We start from the raw sequence: 21506 nt of genomic DNA, 5'->3' as shown, positions 1-21506 counted from the left end.
TTTGATATGTAACTGTCCAGTTTTCGCGCAACTGCGTTTCCGAGTATTCGGTAAACACTTATTAAGTGAAACTGACTTCAGAGACCTTAATATCCAGGATATTCTGTTGTTCTTAACCCGCTGTGGTAAAGAGCAATAGACTCTCTTTCGCTTTATGCGTTGTTACAGTGTCCTTTTCAGGGCGCTGTTTGAACCCATTGTGGTACGCTTATGCGTTAGTATCCTCTTCCAGGGTACTTTTTCTATTTCCCTACCTGTCCTTATCCCCATCCTAATCCTTATTTCCTTTCTTTTCCCTCAGGTAGATGATGAAATAGGCTATTATTTTGGCGATGGCACAAATGTCCCAAATGGAGATTAACGTGCCTCTGGAGCCGGTCTTCGAGTACTTGGGCTCACTGGTGACCGCCGCCAACGACACCAGCACACCAGCAGAGAAGTTTGGGGACGCATTGTGGCAGGAAATTGAGCTTATTTTGGACTCCATAGAATTCTATAACCGAACAAAGTTTACCATCACACAGCATTAACTATGCACAAAACGCTGACTAGACTAGTCACGAAACATGGACTCTGCGTGCAGAGGATCAACGCTCAGTTTTCGAACGGAAGGTGTTACATACCATCTACGACGGAGTGCAGCTGGAAGACGGGACTTGGAGAAGGCGAATGAACCACGAGCTGCATTAGCTGCTGAGAGAACCAACCATCGTCCATACCGCGAAAATCGTTAGGCTACGGTGGGCTGGTCACGTCATCAGGATGTTGGATAGCAACCCGACTAAAATGGTTCTCGAGAGTCATCCTACCGGTACAAGAAGACGTGGTGCGCAGCGAGCTAGATGAGTCGATCAAGTGGAGGTCGATTTGCGGACCCTTCGTAGGGTGCCGAAGTGGAGACACCCAGCCATGGACCGAGTAGAATGGAGACGGCTCCTACATACAGCAGAGAACACTCAGGCCTTAGTCTGACCGGTAAGGTAAGTAAGCTGTAGGGCCGGACCCCAACGTCTCACTTTCCGGAGGACCATATAGTGTAAGTTGATCTTAGAGTGCTTCTTCGACATCCCTGCTGGAAACTAGACGGACGGATTTGCAGAGGAAAACACCCTCCCCCTTACGCCAACGAAGGAAACTTCCACGGGGGTGGGTTACCCGGTCATCCCTGAAGTTGCTCGCAGCCACGCGGGGGTACGGATGGAAGTTGCTGAGTGGAGTCTTTTTTATCTTTATTAACGAGACTTTTTAGCCCGCGGGTAGTTCATCTTGAGACCCATGGCTTACCTCCCTTACGTAGAAAGAACTCACATTCAAGTCGGGAGTGGGATTCGATCCCAGGTCCTCATTGTAAAGGTCACGGGTTTTAACTATCACACTAGGTTCGTTCCACAATCAGGGAGCGCCCATAAGGAAGGAGGGGGGAATCTGTATTAGGTATGGGAAAATATGCTACGAGGGAAGAGGGTGAGTAAAAAATCGGCCAAAAATGCTACGTCATTTATGAACGCTCCTTTACGTCAAATACCCAGCCTTTACCGTGCCATTCCTCAACCTCTCGGCTATTTCACCGCGTTAGATGGATGTTAGAGTTGAGTGTGATAATTGTTGGAAAATGGATTTCACTCGTGTACTTCCTGAAATTTCGCCCACGGATATTACAAATTTATTTGCTGTGTTACTCTGCAAGTTCTAATTTAGCTAAACGCTAAACCATTATGAAATTTCGGTAAACATAAAGTGGATGGCAGAGCGTTACGAGGGATTCAACTGTTTTCCAAATGAGCTTAGTTGTAATCAACAATGTTCAGTCCTTGATCAGAAGTCATAAACATCACCGATATTGAGCTTGATGCAATCCAATCATCACGCAACGGAGATTTGAAAACCAAATTCGAAGTGCTAACAATCTCTTTTTGCCACAACACCTAATGTCAATGAACGACACCGGAAGATCCAATGTGACCTGTGCAATTTATCGTTTAGCTAATTCTATTAGCATGCGCATGCAATGCTCTTCCGGTGCTTGATCGTCAGACTCGGTCGGGTACCGAACCAGAGCACATTACCCATGCATCGAACTCGAAATATAAATTTAGATTCTCATGATCTAATTTTATATCTCTAGTAGACGAAAAAAAAAAACACGGGTACCAAAAAAGAATGGGCTTGTTCCAGATGGAAATATTTTCCGAAAAAATGCAAATTATCCAAACTAAACAGGTTTGCGTCACGTCGCCAAATTAGCACATTATACTTTCGCCCGTGTAGCTTTCAGAATTTAAGCGTATTTTTTTCAAAACCAGTTTTTTTCGCGAAAAAAGCTAATCCTGCGTAAAACCGATATGTGACGCCGACGACGTCTGGTGATTCTCGATCTCTGCGACTTATATTGGATGATGTGTGATTTTCGGGGGGTTGATTCTCGATCAGTGCTATTCAGAGTGTGCCAGAATGGAGATCACCCAAGTGCTTTCGTGGATCGTAGTGGGTTTACTAGTGATAGCCTACGTTGCTCACAGATGGAAATTCCGAAGTTTAAGAACCATTCCCGGTACGGATCCCGACTATCCGTTTCTGGGAAACATACCCCTGTTTTTGAAGGGAGGCAGCGCTTATATGAAGTTGTTCCGCAACGAGCATCGGATGTCAAAAATATGGCTGGGTCCGGTGCCTCTTATCAATGCGCAGCATCCCGAGCTGGTGCAGAAAGTTCTCAACGAATGTCTCGATAAACCGTTCGCGTACGATTTTATGGAGCTGGGACCGGGGCTTATCTCGGAAAGATGTGAGTGCATGAAGGATTTATGAGAAGATGAATGTTACAAATAATTCAATCCAACAGACAGCTACAGGTGGCGCGAGCATCGCAAAACGTTGAGTCCACTTTTCAACACGAAAATTTTGCACAGCTTCATACCCATATTCGAGCGGGCGACTAAGGAAGTGATGAAGGGACTCGATGTGGTTTGCGATGGAAGAGATTTCGACCTGTTGCAGTACACCAGCACCTGCAGTGCCAAGATGGTTCACGGTACGATGGTGGACACATTGAGCGTACCGGAGGAAATCATTAATACGTTAATTACCAATTTGGAAATGTAAGTGCTGTTGATAATGCAAGTGTTCAATTACCAGGTCAGCTTGTTGAAATGTTTTTCATTGTATGCGACTACATATCGGGAAATGATTTGAATGGAAGAATATCACTGGTTGATAAGAGAAAAGTAGCAAGAAGTGCAAATATTAAAAGAAGAGCCCCTACACATTGGAAGGAGCATGGTAAAAGTTCTAAACTCATCACTGGGATGTTTCAAAATAGAACACATCTGGAATGTCTGACTTCTGAAATAATTTTAGTGATCAGAAAAGTCCTATGTGCAGCTCAATGTTTCTATTGAAGTGATTATCTACAAAAATGGAGAAAGGCTGCAGCTCTACGTTTATCTAACTCCAGAGATAAAAACGTTCATTTACATCTGTTTCGGTGCAATAGCGTGGATCATAGTGATATTTTTTTTTAAATCGAAAAGGCTTTTTAAATCTTGAATGGCTGTGAAAAATATTAGCGCGGTATTTTTTTTTATTAATTTCAATTTATTTTATTTATTAGGAGTAGGAAAAAGCCTCTGGGAGTGTATCCCATTAAATGATTTCTCCCAAGTGCCTACGCTTTGAATTGTATATTATTTTCCACCTGCGTCGGATTACTTTTCGGTCTTCGACAAAATTTTCCGGCACTCCTGGACTATACTTTCACATCATCGGTTATATGGTATAGGCCAAATTGGAACAACTTTTAAAAAGAATACAAAAAAAAAGTATGTATGTCATATATAATACCATACAAATTTCCCGAATGGAGGAGAACGTGCCTCTAGAGCCGACCTACTGATACCATACAAACTTCAATCGCGATGCGCAAAGTGTAGACTAAACCATGCATGCCAAAGTTTTTCCCAGTTGCTTTGGGATCTCATAGGGCATCTGAAAAGCTTTAGTTTGATTAAATATGATAAAATTTAAATTTTTTCATGCAGCATTGACCCACCCTAATATGCAGCAACATGTTTGCTCTGTCGTATGTTTTTCGGGCAATTGGGTGTGCCACTGGTGATATCTCAGCTTCTGGAGTATTTTCAAAATGTTTGGAAACAAGAACATGCATCTGGTTTAATCGAATTCAGCAAGTCATTGTTTTTAACAAGCAATAATAAAATCAATCAATGTGCTAGGTGGGGTCTCCAGTTTGCCTAGTGGTTAAGGCTATGGATCGCCAATACGGAAACGGAGGGTTCGATTCCTGTTTCAGTCGGGAAAATTTTCTCGATTCCCTGGGCATAGTGCATACAAATTCTTGCAATGGCAGGCAAAAAAGCCCTTCAATTAATAACTGTGGAAGTGCTCAAAACACATCAAGTTGAAGCGAGGCAGGCCAAGTCCCAGTGTAAACGTAGAATCATAAAGAAGCAAGCAAGTAATTGCAAGACATACATTCATGTTAGGCTCCGTCGTGTTCGAAAAATTAGCGAGTTTTCCTGGACTCTTTCTTTGGTATCAAATTTCCGTCCGACAAAAGTGATAGAAGTGCTACAGCAACAATCGCGTGACAGATTGACGTTGAGATGACGTATTCAAATACTGGTTCTTGGAGGTGCTGAAATTAGTGAATCATCGTCAGCTGGTAAGCACTGAACTCGAGTGACAGAGCATAACATGAGCCTGTCATCCACAACATTGTTTTGCTGAAAAACTGAATTTTTGATCTTTGAATGAGTGTAATCAGTGTTGTACCTTCTAATTCCGCCCTAGTTGACAGTGGATAACTGACATGACACTGAGGAAGATTACAAGTGGTAGTCGAAATACGCGTATCCGTCAAAGGATAAGCAAAATAAGGCAATCTGACGTTTGATCATCTTTCTCTGTTTCGCTGCCGAGGAGGATAGGTTTGTTTTCATACGGAAACATTTCCCTATGAAAATATTAAACACAAAATTGCTATCTTCTGTGGCTGCTTGAGAGAGAAGGGTGATGAACGCTAGATTGCCTTATAGGGCGACATTAAAAGGTACAAAAGTGTGGAGCGGATCTGGTTGGATGGTTAGAACACTTCCCGAGCAGAGGAGAATATCAAGTTAATAACTACGGAATCACATATCCTGTTTTTATATCTTGTTTTGTTATTAATAAATTATCAAGGCATGGCTTTTCCATAACAATTTTTGTTGGACAATCTCATTTTGTTATAATCAAGCTATTTATATACATTCACTAAATTATATTTCAATAACATGTTTTGTTGAAGTACACGTACTGTTTATGTTGTATTTTTGATCAACTTATCAACAATAGCATAACAATAACAAGTTTTGAAATCAAAGCAACGATTTGACAATTATAACCTATTTTTATGTTTTGTTCCATTTTTGTATTCAGTTGAGAAGGAAATTTCTGAACGAATCCTCTGAAATAGTTATTAAACTATATTCGGACAACCCCTAGGAAGTTCTGGAGGAACCCTTCGATAAATCCCTGGAGAAGTCTTCAAAAGAAGTCCTGGTGCAATCTTCTATTAAATTCCAAAAGTAATTCTTCTAAGTAATTCTTGGCAGAAACTTTTGATAAACTCCTGGAGAATTCTTCGGAAAAACTCCTGGTGAAATTCTCAAAGTAATTTTCAGAGAAATCTTAAGATGAACTTCGGGACAAATGATCAAAGGAAATTCTAAAGAAATCCTTGAAGAGATTCCATGCAGAAATCTGGAGGAATTTCTAGAGGAGTCTTTGAAAATTCGTGAAAGATTCCGTAAAGGAACTCTCGGATTAATTTCTGGAAATTTTATAGGGTTATTTATGGAAAAGATTATGACGAAATCTGTTGACGAATTTCTGAAGAATTATAGGACAAATTCCTGAAAAAATCCACAGGAAAGTCTCTTGATAAACATAGAAGGAATTTCTGACGAAATCCTTAGAGGAATCGATGGAGGAATTTAAGGAAAAATCCTCGAAGAATCCAGGAAGAATTTTCAACGTAATTCATAAATCCTGGGGAAAATCGGAGCAATGAAAACGAAGTTTCCAGATAAATTGAAATAATCTGTGAAATATTTCCAATATTCCAAAATTTTATGCAAAACTGTTGACAAAACAAAAGTCACAAATTGCTATCGACGTCCAAACATTTTCAAGCATAATTACGTGTTGATTTCGAAACCGGGCTCCGAAAACAATTAAAATAGAACAGTTTATAAATAACAGCTGGAAGTCGAAGCTCTTATTATTTGAAAAAAAAATAGGAATTACTAAAGTTCAATTATCTTGCGTCTTAGAATGAATTTAAAACTGATTATAGTATTTATCGTTCATTTGAAAATATTCTTATGTCAGAGTGATAAAACTCATGTTATTGACGGGTTTGTGTGACAAAATGAATATTTTTTTAAGTATAATAACTTGTGCCCTTCAATTATAATCAATAACATATTAATATCAAAATTTGTTATTGAAATATTTTCCTAATTCACTGTTTTTAAGTTGTTATTGAAACTAACAAAATAAGTTATTAAAAAGGTTTTCCATGAACATTTTTTTGTTATGATATTTGTTATTTTGCCGCTTATGACAGACAAGTTTATAACTTAATATGTTATATTAATAACTAAAAAAATCGATTCTATTATTCAGTTATTTTGCCCAAATAACACAGATCCTTATGCTGTTGTTATTCCCTTCTGCTCGGGTTGACTATCACGCCGAGGACCTGGGATCGAATCCCACTCCCGACAAACTCACAAAATGTGAGTTCTTCCTTCGGAAGGGAAGTAAAGCGTGGGTCCCGAGATGAACTAGCCCAGGGCTAAAAATCTCGTTAATACAGATAAAAAAAAGGTACAAAACTGATTACACTCATTCGAAGAGGGTATTCTGCTTAGAGGGTTCAAAAAGTCGATACAAGAAAGAAGTTTTGATGTTTTACGTAAGTGGACAGTAAAGAGCAGTGCTGCGAAATGTCAGTATCAACCGACATTTAAAGCTGGAATTGAGAATGGTAACCACTCATTTTTCCATTTACTATCGGAATATCAATTGAATAGCCTCTGATCATTCAATTGACATCAGCTACACAGCAAAAAAAAAAAAATCATGTGATATCACATCATTTTTGCTGCACATTAGTCGCGTCGTAAAAGTGATGTACAAATTGCATCCTTTTCACGCAGCAAATTAGCCGCCGCAGCATGAAAGTGGGTCTAGCAATCGCTAGAACCGGATCGATAGATGAATCATATATAAGTAAAATTTTGGCATGGATTCGTACACGGATACGTTGATTGTGAGGCATATCTCTTACCTCTCGACTATTTCACCGAGTTGGAAAGTGTATGATAAATATGATACTGCTTCTAGGCAAATATACTATATTAACAATATAAGTCACTCTTAAGAATTTTTGGCGACACCTTTTTAGTGAATGTGTCGCCACCAAGCGGCAGAAGAGGTACTACTACACACTAAATGCATGCGCTATCCGAATGACGTTTATTCTGTCGAACTGTCATTGCATGGTGGGGATGCCCATTTCTTCTCAAATAATCGATTAAACAATAATCGATTTTTTTGAACTTCTCAAATCAAAACAAATTTCATTCCTCGTTCTATTCTCTCTTCTTCAACATTTTCTGGTGTGATAAAGACGAATTCGAATGTCCCCCAGTAGCAGAGGCGCTAGGTGAAATAAGGTGAAAATCGTTTGTTTACAACAAAAGTTCATTTTTTTTGTCTTCAAAATGACTTATATTCCGCTCTATAAGTGACTATTTTCTATTTGCGATGGCCTCAAATATCATCATTCTCAATGTCTACGCCGACAGATATCGGATTGGCCAGCGAACAAAAAATCCGGAAGATTGCCCGCCGAATGCAAAGCAAGTGCTCCTCAATTTAAGTATCTAGGGTCTAAGCGCATCTGAAAGAGAATTGAATTTTCTATCCAAAAAGTGCTCGTTTGGTTCTCTAGTAGAGAACTTCTCTACGATGCGGAATTCGATAAGAAAAAAAACTAAAAAAAGTGCACTTTGCCTATTTACGCCATAGCACTGTTTGGCGGAGTCACTCTTTTCATAGGATTCTCATTCCTGCTACCAGATGCGGAGGGCCCTGACAAAAGAAAAACTTCGTCAAAACGAAGCATAGGTAAAGTGAACTTTTCTCACTTTTTATCGAGTTCTGACCATAGAAATACAAACGAGCCATTTTTGTACAGAGAAGTAAATTCTCTTACAGATGCGTTTTGAACAAACTATGAATCAATTGAGCAGCTCTTGCTATGCCTCTGGTTGGAGATCTTCCGGATTTTTTGTAAGCTATTCAATCTGATGTTTGTTAGCGTGGACATCACAATGATGATATTAAAAGCCATTGTCAAAGAAAAATAGCAACCACCAGGGCAAAATATAAGATAATTTTGAGTGTTCAAAATTAAAATATTGATGTTAAACGTTACAATAGGCGAGCATTCAAATTCTTCTATAGATGTATTCGTAGATGTCATATGAAATATTATTTTGTTTGCGTATATTGGAAATCGATTATTTATTAATCGATTATTTGGGAACAATAAACTTCGACACCCCTAACATCTTTTTCGAGAAATGTCGCATTGCACGGTAAACTAAAATTGATCAAAATACAATAATTGATTTTTTCTGACAACAGGTGGTGCTGTAATCATTCGCCAACGGTGTCTCTATGGCGTTGTATGTGAAAACGCGAAGTGACCTATATTGTTAATATAGTATATTTGTTCTAGGTTTCTCTTGAAACGAGTTTGTTTACACTTTCCGGTGCCAACCACGGTGTACATGGTGAGTGTGATAATTGTTGGAAAACGATGTACAGTCGAGTCTCTTACTAAACGAATTCCTATTAAACGGACTCCTATTAAACGAACTCCTACTAGACAGGGGTGAGCGTTATAGGAGACTAAGAGCTTATGGGATTTCGGCATTTTGGGGGTGTGGCCTATTATCTCGGGTGTGTTAAGAGTTAACGCAATACTTTCTTCGGCAAAGTTTTAGGGCTTGAAAAGATCTACCATTTAGAACTTTGGTTCATATGATTAGTTGGCAATTTGGCCGCTAGAGGGACCATCAACAATTTGATGCTAAATTGCACTACAGGAACCATATCATGTTGTCAAGCAAACGTTACGATATGCGACAGCTCAAGACCCTGATAATTTGGAAGGTTAGTGTCTTCGGGAAAGTTGTTGGGTACGCCAATAACTTACTGACGATGCGTTGCGAAGTTCGAAATTCCTCCACTGGGCGGCGCTAGTGAGCAAGCAAAATTTCAAAACCTCCTATCTCAGAATCCCGATTACTTAGGAAGATGATGTCTTCGGCAAAGTTGATCAGTATGACATAAACTTACATAAAAATAAACACTTGTTTCGCAATTCTGCCACTAGGCGGCGCTAGTGAACATTCAAATTTTAGAAATCTCATAGCTCAGAATCCTGATAACTTAGAAAGTTGGTGTCTCCGGCAAAGTTGATCAGAATGACATTAACTTACATAAAAATAAACACTTGTTTCAAAATTCTGCCCTCTAGGAGGCGCTAGTAAACTTGCAAATTTTAAAAATCTCAAAGCTCAGAATCCTGATAACTTATCAAGTTGGTGTCTTCGGCAAAGTTGATCAGTATGACATAAACTTACATAAAAATAAACACTTGGTTCAAAATTCTGCCACTACGTACAAGAGAAACATTCTCCCGATTCTAGAGATGATACACATAAGCAACGACAACGATTCCATCAACAAACGAACAGATACAGATAGACTTAGCAGTACGCTCTCTGGACTAATACACAGAATTAACACAGTCATGACAAAAAACACTAATGGACAAAATAACAGAAACACCAACCACCCATCCGACCCCACCTAAACCATAACACAGATCAGTTACCAAACAGTCTACCGAAGCAGTGAGTGAACTTGAACTTCAACGGTAATTTTCTCGTTTTTGATTAGTATATTTTTGACTATATTACTCAACATAATTAAATTTTCAAACAATAGTGATGCGACGAACAAAAATAGGACAATTTTATGTAGAAATTAAACAGACAATGACAAAAAACAGAACTCTAGTAAGTAAATGACACACAAATTGAAATGTAAAATTAAACTTATTGTATAAACCATTTTAGTGATCCCAAGAAGAAGGCAAAATACATTGCGCCGAAACGTCGGAAAATAGATAACCTCTTTTTGATTTGAGGGACTGCAAGCCAAACCATATTTGATACTTCACAAGGGAGTTTTCAAAGGATTCTCTAGGAAAACTGCAAAGATCCTTACGAAAAGATCCATCAGCGGTTCCTCCAAAGATCCCTGTAGGATTTTTTTCTAAGAATTTATCCAATAACACAGCGCAACATTATTTTGTCTCAAGAGCAAAATTGTGTCTCTGACAGATTTTGGGCCGCTGATTCCGAATGTGGGCTTGGATTTGCTCCAGCCCGTCACAATTTTGAGCTTTTACCTCAAATTATAGGGTAAAATATGTGATTTTGGGCTTTTTTGACTGCAAGCCATTAAGCTTGGAAATATTTGTTTTAATCAACCAAAAGGTAAATTGATCAATTAACATCTTAATTAACGACCCATGCAAAATATTTCGTTTTATCAAATCAAATTTGATAGATTTAAGCATTTTATGTAAGTATGTAAACTTGCATGCAACTTTTGGAGGGTGACTTGTATGGGAAATATCGTACCTAACTTAAACCGCTTAAAACTATCAAATTTGATTTGGTAAAACGAAATATTATGCATGAGTCGTTAATTTAGATGTTAATTGACCAATTTACCTTTTGGTTGCTTACAAAATATTTCCATGCCCAATGGCTTGCAGTCAAAAAGCTCAAAATCGCTTATTTTGCCCTATAAATAGAGGTATAGCTCAAAATTGTGACGTGCTGGAGCAAATCTAAGCCCACATTCGGATTCAGCGGCCCAAAATCTGTCAAAGATACATAAGTTTGCTCTTGAGACAGACCAAAAGTTAATTTTTGTTACGCTGTGTAATAACTAATAAGATTTTTTTTTAATTCCTGTAGGAGTTCTTTAGACAACTCTTCTAGGAATTTCTTCCGGAGTTGCTCTAGAAATTTCTTTGTCAATTCCTCTAATTTTTTTGGGGAGCTCATCTAGAAATCTCTTCGGGGTTTCCCTAAAAAGTCCTAACATTTTTGGAATTACTAAGAGGACTTTCTAATAATTTCTTTGGGGATTCTTTTAGGCCTAGGGACTCCTCCAGTGATTTTTTTTGTGGAAATTCAGCAATATCGCTGAGAATGAATTTCTCCAGGAACTCTCTTAGGAATGCTTCAGGACATATTGGAAATTCTTTCGGAGAATGGTCCAAGAGCAACTTCCGGAGTTATCCTAGACATGCTACTGGATATTCTGGTCTGTCTTCTGGAATACTTCTAGAAATTTCTCCGAGAATTCCTGAGGATCACATTAGGAACTCCTTTGGGAATTTCAACTGGATTTTCCTTCAAAATTTTCTCAGGGAGTTCCTCTAAGGATTTCTAAATTAACTCGTCTAGAAATTATTTCGGAGGTTCCTTTAAGGGACTCCTCCAGAGATTTCTTTGGAAAATCTTTCAGAAATGCCTTCCGAGATTCGTCTAGGGGATTCTCCAGAGATTTATCACGAAATTCCTGAAATGTTTCCAAACTAAACTAATCACATTGACTTTAATTGAATTTTGTAGACATCCGCGCAATTCTATGTCAAGACATATGGGAAAATATTCGATACGTCGTATATTACTAGTTAGACACACCGATTGGGCTGTAATGTTTTGAATTACAAAATGTTTTAAAATTTCATCTGCTGAACTGTGTCTCTACAGTGGAGTGGGGAGCGTACTAAGACCTAAAAAGCCACTATATTTAGTGGTCTGATTTCTGCTGACATTCTCCGCTGTCTATATGCTGACCTAGTTTGAGCAAGAAAACGATTTGCATTCAGCAGTAGTAGAATGTGTGAAAGTAATATCATCATGTAAAAGTCAAAATAAAAATCTTTGTTCTAGAATACTGGAAGCACTGGGCAAACGAATCTTAAATGGCGTGTACGCCCTGAAAACGCTCTACAAAATGAGCTCAGTCTACCGAGACGAATGGCGCTCCCGAAAGATATGCTACGAAACGGTAAATGATGTAAGGACAACATGCCACTCAGTGCCGGGCTGCAGTGACCTAGAAAGATCAATTACACTCGATGTCTGTTTTCCAGGGCATCATGAAAATGCGAATGAATATCCTCAACGAGCAGAATGCACCGGCTGCCGCAACCGATCCGACGAACCCATCAAAGTCGAAAGCTTTTCTCGAGCGATTGCTCACCATACAGCACAAAGGGCGCAGCTTCACCGACGATGAAATTATCAATCATGCTTACACTATGTTGGTCGCTGTGAGATATTGATTCGTTGCTGATTTGTGTGAAATTTTTCATAACTATTCCGTTCCGCTTTATTCCCAGGGTTACGAAACGACGGCGCTGCAGCTGACGAACGTGTGCTTGATGCTGGCAATGCATCCTGACATCCAGGAAAGAGTAGCTAACGAAATCAAAACGGTTTTCCCATCGCTGGACATGGAAATTTTACCGGAAGCACTTAAGGATGTTCCATATCTGGATATGACAATCAATGAAACGATGCGGCTCTACCCGGTTGTACCGATAATTGCGCGGCAGAGCAGCAGCGTGCTGGAGTTGGACGGGGTTAACATTCCCTCGGGGACCAACTTCGTCGTGAACATCGGAGCTCTGCACAGGCGGAAGGATCTGTGGGGGGAGGATCCGCTTGAATTCAACCCTGACAATTTTCTGCCCGAGAAAGTTGAACATCGACATCCGTACGCTTTCATCCCACTCAGTGCTGGACCAAGAGTCTGCATCGGCAACCGGTATGCCATGCTTTCACTCAAGGTATTTCTAATCCGGTTATTGCAGCGGTATCGATTGAGCACCAAATTGACTCGAAAGGATTTGAAGTTCAAATTTCAAGTGACGTTGAAGCTGAAGATTCCCTACACGGTGCAAATGGAAAGACGAAACCTCTATGGTGCTGATTCCGCAGCTAATTGCACTGAATAATTAACAAACTTCAAACGGCTTCAACTTGCATCGACCACAGCTAATTGCGAAATCGAATTTAGCAATGCACCTACGCATTCATAGGCATTATAGGAGTTAGGAAATAAAATCTTGCAACTTTTACTTTGATTCATTTGAATGATTTTTTTTGACCCTCCCTGCCATAAAAATTCGCGCAACTTAACCAACTGTTTTTTCCTTACTAAACAATCTTCCTCTAGCACAGAGGCCTCCCACTCCCGTACGAAATGTGTTCGACCCATATTTGCAACTGAATACACGGAAGTGACACGACCTGCTAAAAACCCAACCATGCCACACATGTTAGCATTGCATTATTAATGAATGCCACCTTTCTACTCCGTGTGCTACATTTCCCAGCCTACCCCAGCCCGCCCTGCTGGGAAGTTGACACGCTTCTGTTGAAAGCCACATTCGCATTAAAAATTTTATTTCCCCTCCTATGGTTAGATGGCTAATTTCGTGCCGATTGAAAAGTCGTTAAATTGAAAATAGACACAATTTGTTGCTGTGACTAAGCACAAAAGGCTCCCATTTGCATAAGAAACGATTGACAGGGTTTTTATGGAGACAATAAAATTCTAAAGTCATATTCAGGTTATTGGATGAATGACGTTTAGCGGGTCTGATCGGAAGACGTGTGCCAAATGAATCCTGGATGACTGGAACGAACAGTTCGCTGCGTTAAATATGTTGAATATGCTTTCAGAGTCGTAAAATACACATAGAAGGTGGCAAAAAGTTTAATGAACTTTATGTTGTTTTAGACGGCTAGAATCATCAAAATATTGCATAAATCACGGTGGCTTGCAAAATAGTGAGTCGACAACTTGGTAGGGGAATCTAACATAGATAGCTCTTGTCCTCACATGTCTTTCCATACGACTGAATGTGAAATGCAATTCCACCGCAAGCTATACCTAAGGTGGCAGCCCCACCACGGTGGATAGGCCAAAAACCTGCAATTCTCAAAACCCAAAAAACCATTACAGATCCAAACATGAACGATTACGAACTGAATCAACGGCAACAACTTGTTACGTGAAACAACGGACAAGAATTGGAACTTGGAATGTATTAACCCTAGACCTGCAGCGTAAACTGGCACAACTAGCCAATGGCAATGAGACATGCCGTATTATGTTTGAGATCCTTGGACTGAGAAAAGCCAATTGCCCGAACTTTGGAAAACACAGATTGGCGTCGGGTCAAGTTCTGCTATACTCTGGCCTACGAGGCGAACACGCTCCTCGTCACCGTGGAGTTGGATTCCTGCTCAGCGCTCATTCTGTGCCGGACGATCCTGTGTGGACCATATTGTCACTAGTATGGGACAAACATCAAATTCTCGCTCCAGTCGACTTTTTTGATTCCTTTTAGGTCCCATATGAACTGTGCAAAATTTCAGCGCAATCGGTGAAACTATAATTTAGCGCAAGCGGTTCAAAGTTTTCATACGATTTACTATGGGAAAAGTTACATTTTCAGATAAAAAATCCTAGAGGTCGCCCCTTGTCTCCTTAATTCAAATCGATCAACGCTTCTTATAGAAAAATAATTTATAAAACTTTCCTTCGAAGACCGCAAAACGATTGAATGCTTATGGAAAAAGTTATTGATTTATTACCGATTAGTAATTCTATGAACGGCTTTTTGTTTTGTTTTATCAGCAGCACTGTAGCTGCTGCCTTGGCTGCTGCTGTTTCTGGGGGTGGTGAGGTCTCCCGCCACCCCATGCAACAACGGCAGCAGCAGTGCTGCTGATAAAACAAAAGAAAAAGCCGTTCGTTGGATCACAAATCGGTAATAAATCAATAACTTTTTCCACAAGCATCCAATTGTTTTGCGGTCTTCGAAAGAAAGTTTCATAAATGATTTTTGTACAAGAAACATTGATCGATTTGAATTAAGGAGACAAAGGGTGACCTCTAGGATTTTTTGTTTGAAAGTGTAACTTTTCCCATAGTAAATCCTATGCAAACTTTGAACCGCTTGCGCTAAATTATAGTTTCACCGATTGCGCTGAAATTTTGTACAGTTCATATGGGACCTAAATGGGATCTAAAAAGTCGACTGGAGCAAGGATTTATTTTTTCCATACAAGCGAGTACCATACTAATTGTCACGCTTCATATCGTCCCCTTAATGCTAGAACTAGGTAACTCGAAATTTGACGTTTTTGAGTTGAATATACCATTATATCGACCTTTTTGAAGTCTATAATATATCCAAATACCGATGCAAGACGATTATAAACGACGGAAATATTCACCATTTTCAAAACTAGGTATCTCAATGTAGAATACAAGAACTGAGTGCTATAACTAGGTAACTAAGAAAATCAAATCTATTTCCAACCACACAGGTTAAAAGCTATCGGACGCTTGGATGTGAAAAGGTTACTACTCATTCTTTTGTTAGTAGATTGAAAATCTACTACTGTTTCATTTTAGGCCCAAAAACTTAAAATATTTTACTTGTATTGATTTAGCTAAAATCTGTGATTGTTCGTAGACGATTATTTATGAACATTTTGAGGTGTCATGTGGTGATATAGCAGACATCCTAGCAAATTCAGTAATTACACGTTAATTTCAATATGTGAACCCTTTTAAATTTGCATACTGCAACAAGAAAACTAAAAAGAATGATATCAATAGTGGTAAAAACTAGGCATCTCAGAACATGTCTTCCATTATTTATGTTGCATTTTGAGTGCTATAACTAGGTAACTCGGCAATTTTTCAACCATTTATTGTTTTTATCAATGGTTTAAACTAAAATATGTAGTTCAAAACTTTTTCTTGTAACAGAAAGAGTAGAAGCTGAATAAGCAATCAATGTTGAAAAATAATTATTTTAAAGGCTCCATACCTTTGGAACAACTGCATGAAAAATTGTAAAATTTTCAAAGTCGTTTTGCTCGAAACTAGGATTTTCGAGTTACCTAGTTCTAGCATTAAGGGGACGATATCATCCTGGAGCAAATCAATGGATTCCAATAGTCTATCTACCTGATGTTCATTGATTACGAAAAAGCTTTCGACCGTATCAATTACGAACACATGTGGGAAGCATTCAGGCGCAAGGATGTCTCTGAGAAAATCATCGGCCTCATCGGGCATTTCCGTGCAGAGTACGATTTTCGTACAGGCTTGTCGGATCCCATCCGGGTCGTTGCTGGAGTGAGGCAAGGATGTATACCATCACCGCTACTGTTCCTCATCGTAATCGACGAGATCCTGGTTGGTGCGATTGACCGTGAACCAAATCGTGGATTGCTGTGGCAGCCCATTACCATGGAGCACCTAAATGACTTCGAACTGGCTGATGATGTTGCTCTCCTAGCTCAACGGCACTCTGATATGCAGAGCAAGCTCGATGATCTTGCCAATCACTCCTCAGCGGCAGGTCTTTTCATCGACGTCAACAATACCAAATCGTTGGATGTAAACACGATCAACTCTTCCAGCTTTACGGTAGCTGGGCAAGCAGTGGAGAATGTTGAAAGCTCTCAATATCTTGGTAGCCAAATGGCGACTGATAGCGGCACCAAGATCGACATAGTCGTACGGATCAAGAAGGCGAGGGCTGCTTTTACGAGTTCAATAATGTATGGAAATACAACCATATTAGTCGACGCACCAAAATTCGATTTTTCTCGAACGTGAAATTTGTGCTGCTGTATGCCAGTGAAACTTGGTGTGTATCAGTGGAGAACACTCAACAGCTGCAGGTCTTCATCAATAGATGCCTGCTGTATATGTATATTTCTTGAGGATTCGACTGTTGTGTTTATGCTTTCAGTCCTGGGAGGAATAAATCGCAAACGGATTCTTGAATTTTCATCCTATATGTATAAGACACACTCTACCGTGACGTTACAACGTTTTGACGCCTTTTTCCAGATGTTTCACTGTAACTCATAAATTCAACCGTAAACCCTCAAATATGTTTGCATATTCGGATTCCTTGTAAAATTTTCAATAAGTTTAATCTGTTAAACTGTTAGTTTTCATTGGAAAAGCATGTTAAAAATGGAAATTAGTGTGACGTTACAACGTTGTAACGTCACGCTACTCATTCCCATTGTTAGCATACTTTCCCAATGAATACTAACTGTTCAATAGATCATACTTATTGGAAATTTTACAAGGAATTCGAATATGTACAAATATTTGAGGGTTTACGATCAAATTTACGAGTTATAGTCGAAAATCTGACAGAAAAGGCTTCAAAACGTTGTAACGTCACGGTAGAATGAGTCATAATTCATGCATGTTGGCCTCACAATAGGACATGATCGGTGAAGTACTAGATTTGTAGTAATGAGCTGAATTTTTGTATGATGAGAACGTAAATTCTCCGTTTCTGCGAGGAAGTCGTGCAAAAAGCGTGAATATTATAATTCCTTGTCATATTTTATATGGGGTCCAAGTGGGTCTTAAGCAGAGATGCCATAAATACAGATTTATCTGTATTATACACATTTTTTAGCATCCGTACAGATTTCGTTTTATATGAAATACAGATTTTTGAGCTAGCGGAGCTATTTTATTTTTGTAAGGGATACAGATTTTTCTCCCAAATTGTGTATGGGATACAGATTTTTGGAAATAGCGATACAGAATTTTCAAAAAATCATCTGGCATCCCTGGTCTTAAGGCTCAATTGAGAATGGCAAATTTTCCTGAACTGAAAAGGCATTCTTTCCCAAAATGATCCACAAATCGAAGAAAATAAGAATGTTCAATTGTTTATTTAGTCAATTATAATAATCGGCACGCTGGTTTTGTTCGCTTTTTCGTCATTCTGGAGAAAAGTGCTTCTTCATTTTTTTCATAATATGCGATTCTCATTTGAGCCTTAAGGGGGTTTCGGAGGCATTCCAGAAAGTTACAGAGCATTTTCAGTGGGAGTCAGAGGCGTTACGCAGGCATTTTCGGGGGTTTCGGAGGGTCTCAGATGGGTTACATGGGGTCCGAAAGGGTTTCTGGGGAATCTTGGAGGCTTTTGGAAAAGTTTCAGAGGATTTATAGAGACCCGATCACAATATCTGAAACCCCTGCTACGACTCTGATCTAAAATTCCTTGAAACGCCCCTTAAACCACCGTAATACCATTGGAATACCCATGAAATCATCATAATCATTTGCCAAATGCCTCTAAAACCCCTTTGGACGCCTTTAAATGTCCAAAACAGTGCTGAAAATTTAATTTCGTCATATCTACATTCAACCACCTACAGCTCATTTTAGAAGCTGAACCTGAGAATATGGTGTATGAAGAACTTGTGCGGCTAGACCAGTTCTGCAAGAAAGTCACGGAAAACTGCTACTTTTCGAATATTTAAGGTAAATGTCACGGACTTCCTTCGAAAAATGCCAATGATATTCACGGTGAATATCATTTGGCATTTTTCGAAGGTAGTTCGTGACATTTACCTTAAATATTAAAAAAATAGCGGTTTTCCGTGACTTTCTTGCAGAATTGGTCTAGCCGCACAAATTCTTCATATACCATATTCTCAGGTTCAGCTTCTAAAATGAGCTGTAGGTGGTTGAATTTAGATATGACGAAATGAAATTTTCAGCACTGGTCCAAAATCCCCCTGAAACGCACCTGAAAACCCTTGAAATACCCCTGAAATGCTATCAAACGCCCCTGAAATCGCTAGGAACGCCCTTAATATGTTCCTGAAACTCTCTTAAATGACTCTGAAATACCTTGAAACTCCCCTCAAACCCATTGCATCATCCTTTAAGGGATCCTGGGATCCCTTGAATAGCCCTAAAGCCCCTTGACACGTCCCTAAAACCCCTTTAATACTATTGAAATGCTCCTGCATACCCCATAATCCCATTAAAACGTCAAAAAATCTTGACAAAACGCCCTTAAAGGCTCTTCAAATCCCCTAAAACAACCCCTCAAAACTCCCCTGAAGCCCTTCGGAACCCCCTGTTTCGTGCTCTCTGGGAACTTTCTGGAAACCCTGGTGGGGCCAAAGACCTCAAATGCCCAGGAGCAAGACCTGTCCTGGCGAACTAGATTCCCTCATTAAGATGAAGATATGCCCGAGCAGAAGAAAATAACAAGTGAATAACATATCAAGGTATTTATCTTAAATACTACCATACCTTGATATGCCCTTTATTAGGTGGTAATAAGAGGCAAAATAACAAAAACAAATACCAAAATTTTGTGTGAATAACACCTAGAAAATAGCAAGTTTTGTTATTTCAATAATCAATGTATGCCTAAAATTTCAAATGCTGTATTAATACAATGATACATATTGCCCATTTTACTGGCATTTTACCAGGTTTGCTGGTATGTCTGAAACATACAGGAAAAACTTGTAATTAGAAGGCACGAAATGTTGCTAATTGGCAAATTGAGAGATAAAATTTGTGAAAAAAATCGCGTTCTGGTGGGATTCGAACCCACGACTCCGTATTCGCTAGACCGGCGCTCTAACCAACTAAGCCACAGAACAGGTAATGGTTCTGCGGAATAGAAAGCCAAACTGACTCCGAAGCCGCACCGTGAACACTCCTATTTCACAAACTCATCTCTCTTTTCGGCTCAGATGCCAATCCACAACACACTCCTGTTTGTGCCCACTAACTACAAGTGCCAGCGAATTATTTATATGAAGCCGAGACTTACTCTCGCACTCCGCATACCTAGCCACCACGCAGTTTGTTTTGCTGGTGTCTAATTAGTATGCAACGCATGGTATTTGTAAGGTATGCCCTTCTGCTCGGGTGACGAAGCCACACCTGGAATTTTCAAGAGCACAAACCTGAAGAACCGAATGTCGGTTTTCGCTGAAAAGTTGATCGTTTGGTCAACGTCAGCGGGTACAGCCCAAACTTAATTTATGCACAAATTTCCCTCTTTTTATGCCTGTTTTAATGTATGCAGTCCCAGTCATGTGCATGAAAAGAGGTCCAAGGGTAGTAAGTAGTACATTTTGGCTAGCACACCACCTTTTCGAAGCGCTTCGTCAAACACTTGGGCGCAGTGGTCCAGATTTGAAAATACCTGGCAAAAATTTCCAAATCATAGTAGTCTGCTAGTTTAAGCCAAAATGAATGTATTAGAACCTACTTAGATTAGAATCTTATTTTGCTCTCAATTTAATGTTTACGGCATTTTCATTATTTTTCGATTTCTACAAACGAAATCCGCACAAAATAGCTGTTTTTCATACAATTTAGCTATTTACATATCACCATGGCGCTAATGTTTTGGCAGCTCTTAGCAGCTGCAATTTTTCTTAATAAATTCTGCATACTTAAACGAGTGTTTGAACCGAATATCTGCGCGGGGAGTAGCTGGGAGCGGTTTGTAAGACATTTTGAAGTTGAAATATAAGAATTTCTCGTACTAATAATATGTTAATGTTGAAGCCAAAAGTTTTTTTTTTTAGTTTTTATTTTTGTGTATTTTAACTGAGATGCTAATTCTACACTAAGCGAAGCCAAAAGTGTTATTTTGATCTCTTTTTCCATTGAAAGTGCCTAATATACACAAAAATTTATCAATAAACATCTGGAAGCCATGAAATTGCTTATATTATAGAATTAGTGGTTGAACTTGCTTGTGTTTTTTTTATCAAAAAATCAGCAATTTTACCAGCATAGCGCTGTAAAAAGATACAAAATCACGATTTCCAATTTGTTTAAAACACAGTTAACGCTTCTAATATTGTAGATGAATGATCAATATACTGAAACCCATTTAAGAGATGTTCAAAAATTGAGTTTTTGCCAGCTTTTCTCAAAGTTGGACCATTGTGAGGCGTGATGATCGACGATAAGCTCATCTTCGATAGTCACGTAGATTACGGCTGTAAAAGAACCTCCACAGCTATACTAGTACTGTCCCGGATGATGTCCAATAGCTCTGCGGTGTACGCCAGTAAACGCAAGCTTCTGGCTAGTGTCGCTATGTCCATACTAAGGTGTGGAGGTCCGGCTTGGGGCACGGTGCTCAGTACCAAAAGCCACCTTGGTAAGCTGGAAAGTACTTACAGGCTGATGTGCCGGAGGGTTGCGAGCGCGTACCGTACCTATGGTATGGTGCCTATCGGCATCCTTATCGGGGAGGACGTGGAGTGCTTCGTAATGCGCGGCACAAGAGGCCTACGCAGGACTGCCAGGATGGCCTCCATGGTCAAATGGCAGCGCACGTGGGACAGTTCCACCAAGGGAAAGTGGACCCATAGGTTGATTTTGAGAGTAAATAGTTGAAATAATAGGCGCCATGGGGAAGTCATGTTCCACCTGAC

The 21506-nt window shown here is 39.5% G+C and overlaps 2 protein-coding genes across 11 annotated transcripts in view; both read left to right on the top strand.

Moving 5' to 3' along the window:
• Positions 1-21506, top strand: part of LOC109403306 (zwei Ig domain protein zig-8) — a 911020-nt gene that overhangs the window by 232941 nt on the left and 656573 nt on the right. The gene's annotated exons all lie outside the window — the stretch shown is intronic.
• Positions 1773-13335, top strand: LOC115261306 (cytochrome P450 4c21). The gene is made up of 5 exons (XM_029862703.2): positions 1773-2785; positions 2843-3098; positions 12120-12246; positions 12323-12502; positions 12572-13335. The coding sequence occupies exons 1-5, from the start codon at positions 2452-2454 to the stop codon at positions 13187-13189; spliced, it is 1515 nt and encodes a 504-aa protein (XP_029718563.2). The 5' UTR covers positions 1773-2451; the 3' UTR covers positions 13190-13335.

This window comes from Aedes albopictus, chromosome 3 (genome assembly GCF_035046485.1).
Source record: "Aedes albopictus strain Foshan chromosome 3, AalbF5, whole genome shotgun sequence".
Lineage (NCBI taxonomy): Eukaryota > Metazoa > Arthropoda > Insecta > Diptera > Culicidae > Aedes > Aedes albopictus.
Note: the sequence above shows the minus strand (reverse complement) of the source record. Positions and strands in the feature narration are given on the sequence as shown.

What these genes read in the sequence shown, in the direction of transcription:
- LOC115261306 (XM_029862703.2), top strand. Translation starts at nt 2,452, where the DNA reads ATGGAGATCACCCAAGTGCTTTCGTGGATCGTAGTGGGTTTACTAGTG. An exon ending in GGGGCTTATCTCGGAAAGAT is followed by an intron (nt 2,786 to 2,842) that starts GTGAGTGCATGA and finishes TCAATCCAACAG; the next exon opens with ACAGCTACAGGTGGCGCGAG. An exon ending in CTTACACTATGTTGGTCGCT is followed by an intron (nt 12,503 to 12,571) that starts GTGAGATATTGA and finishes CTTTATTCCCAG; the next exon opens with GGTTACGAAACGACGGCGCT.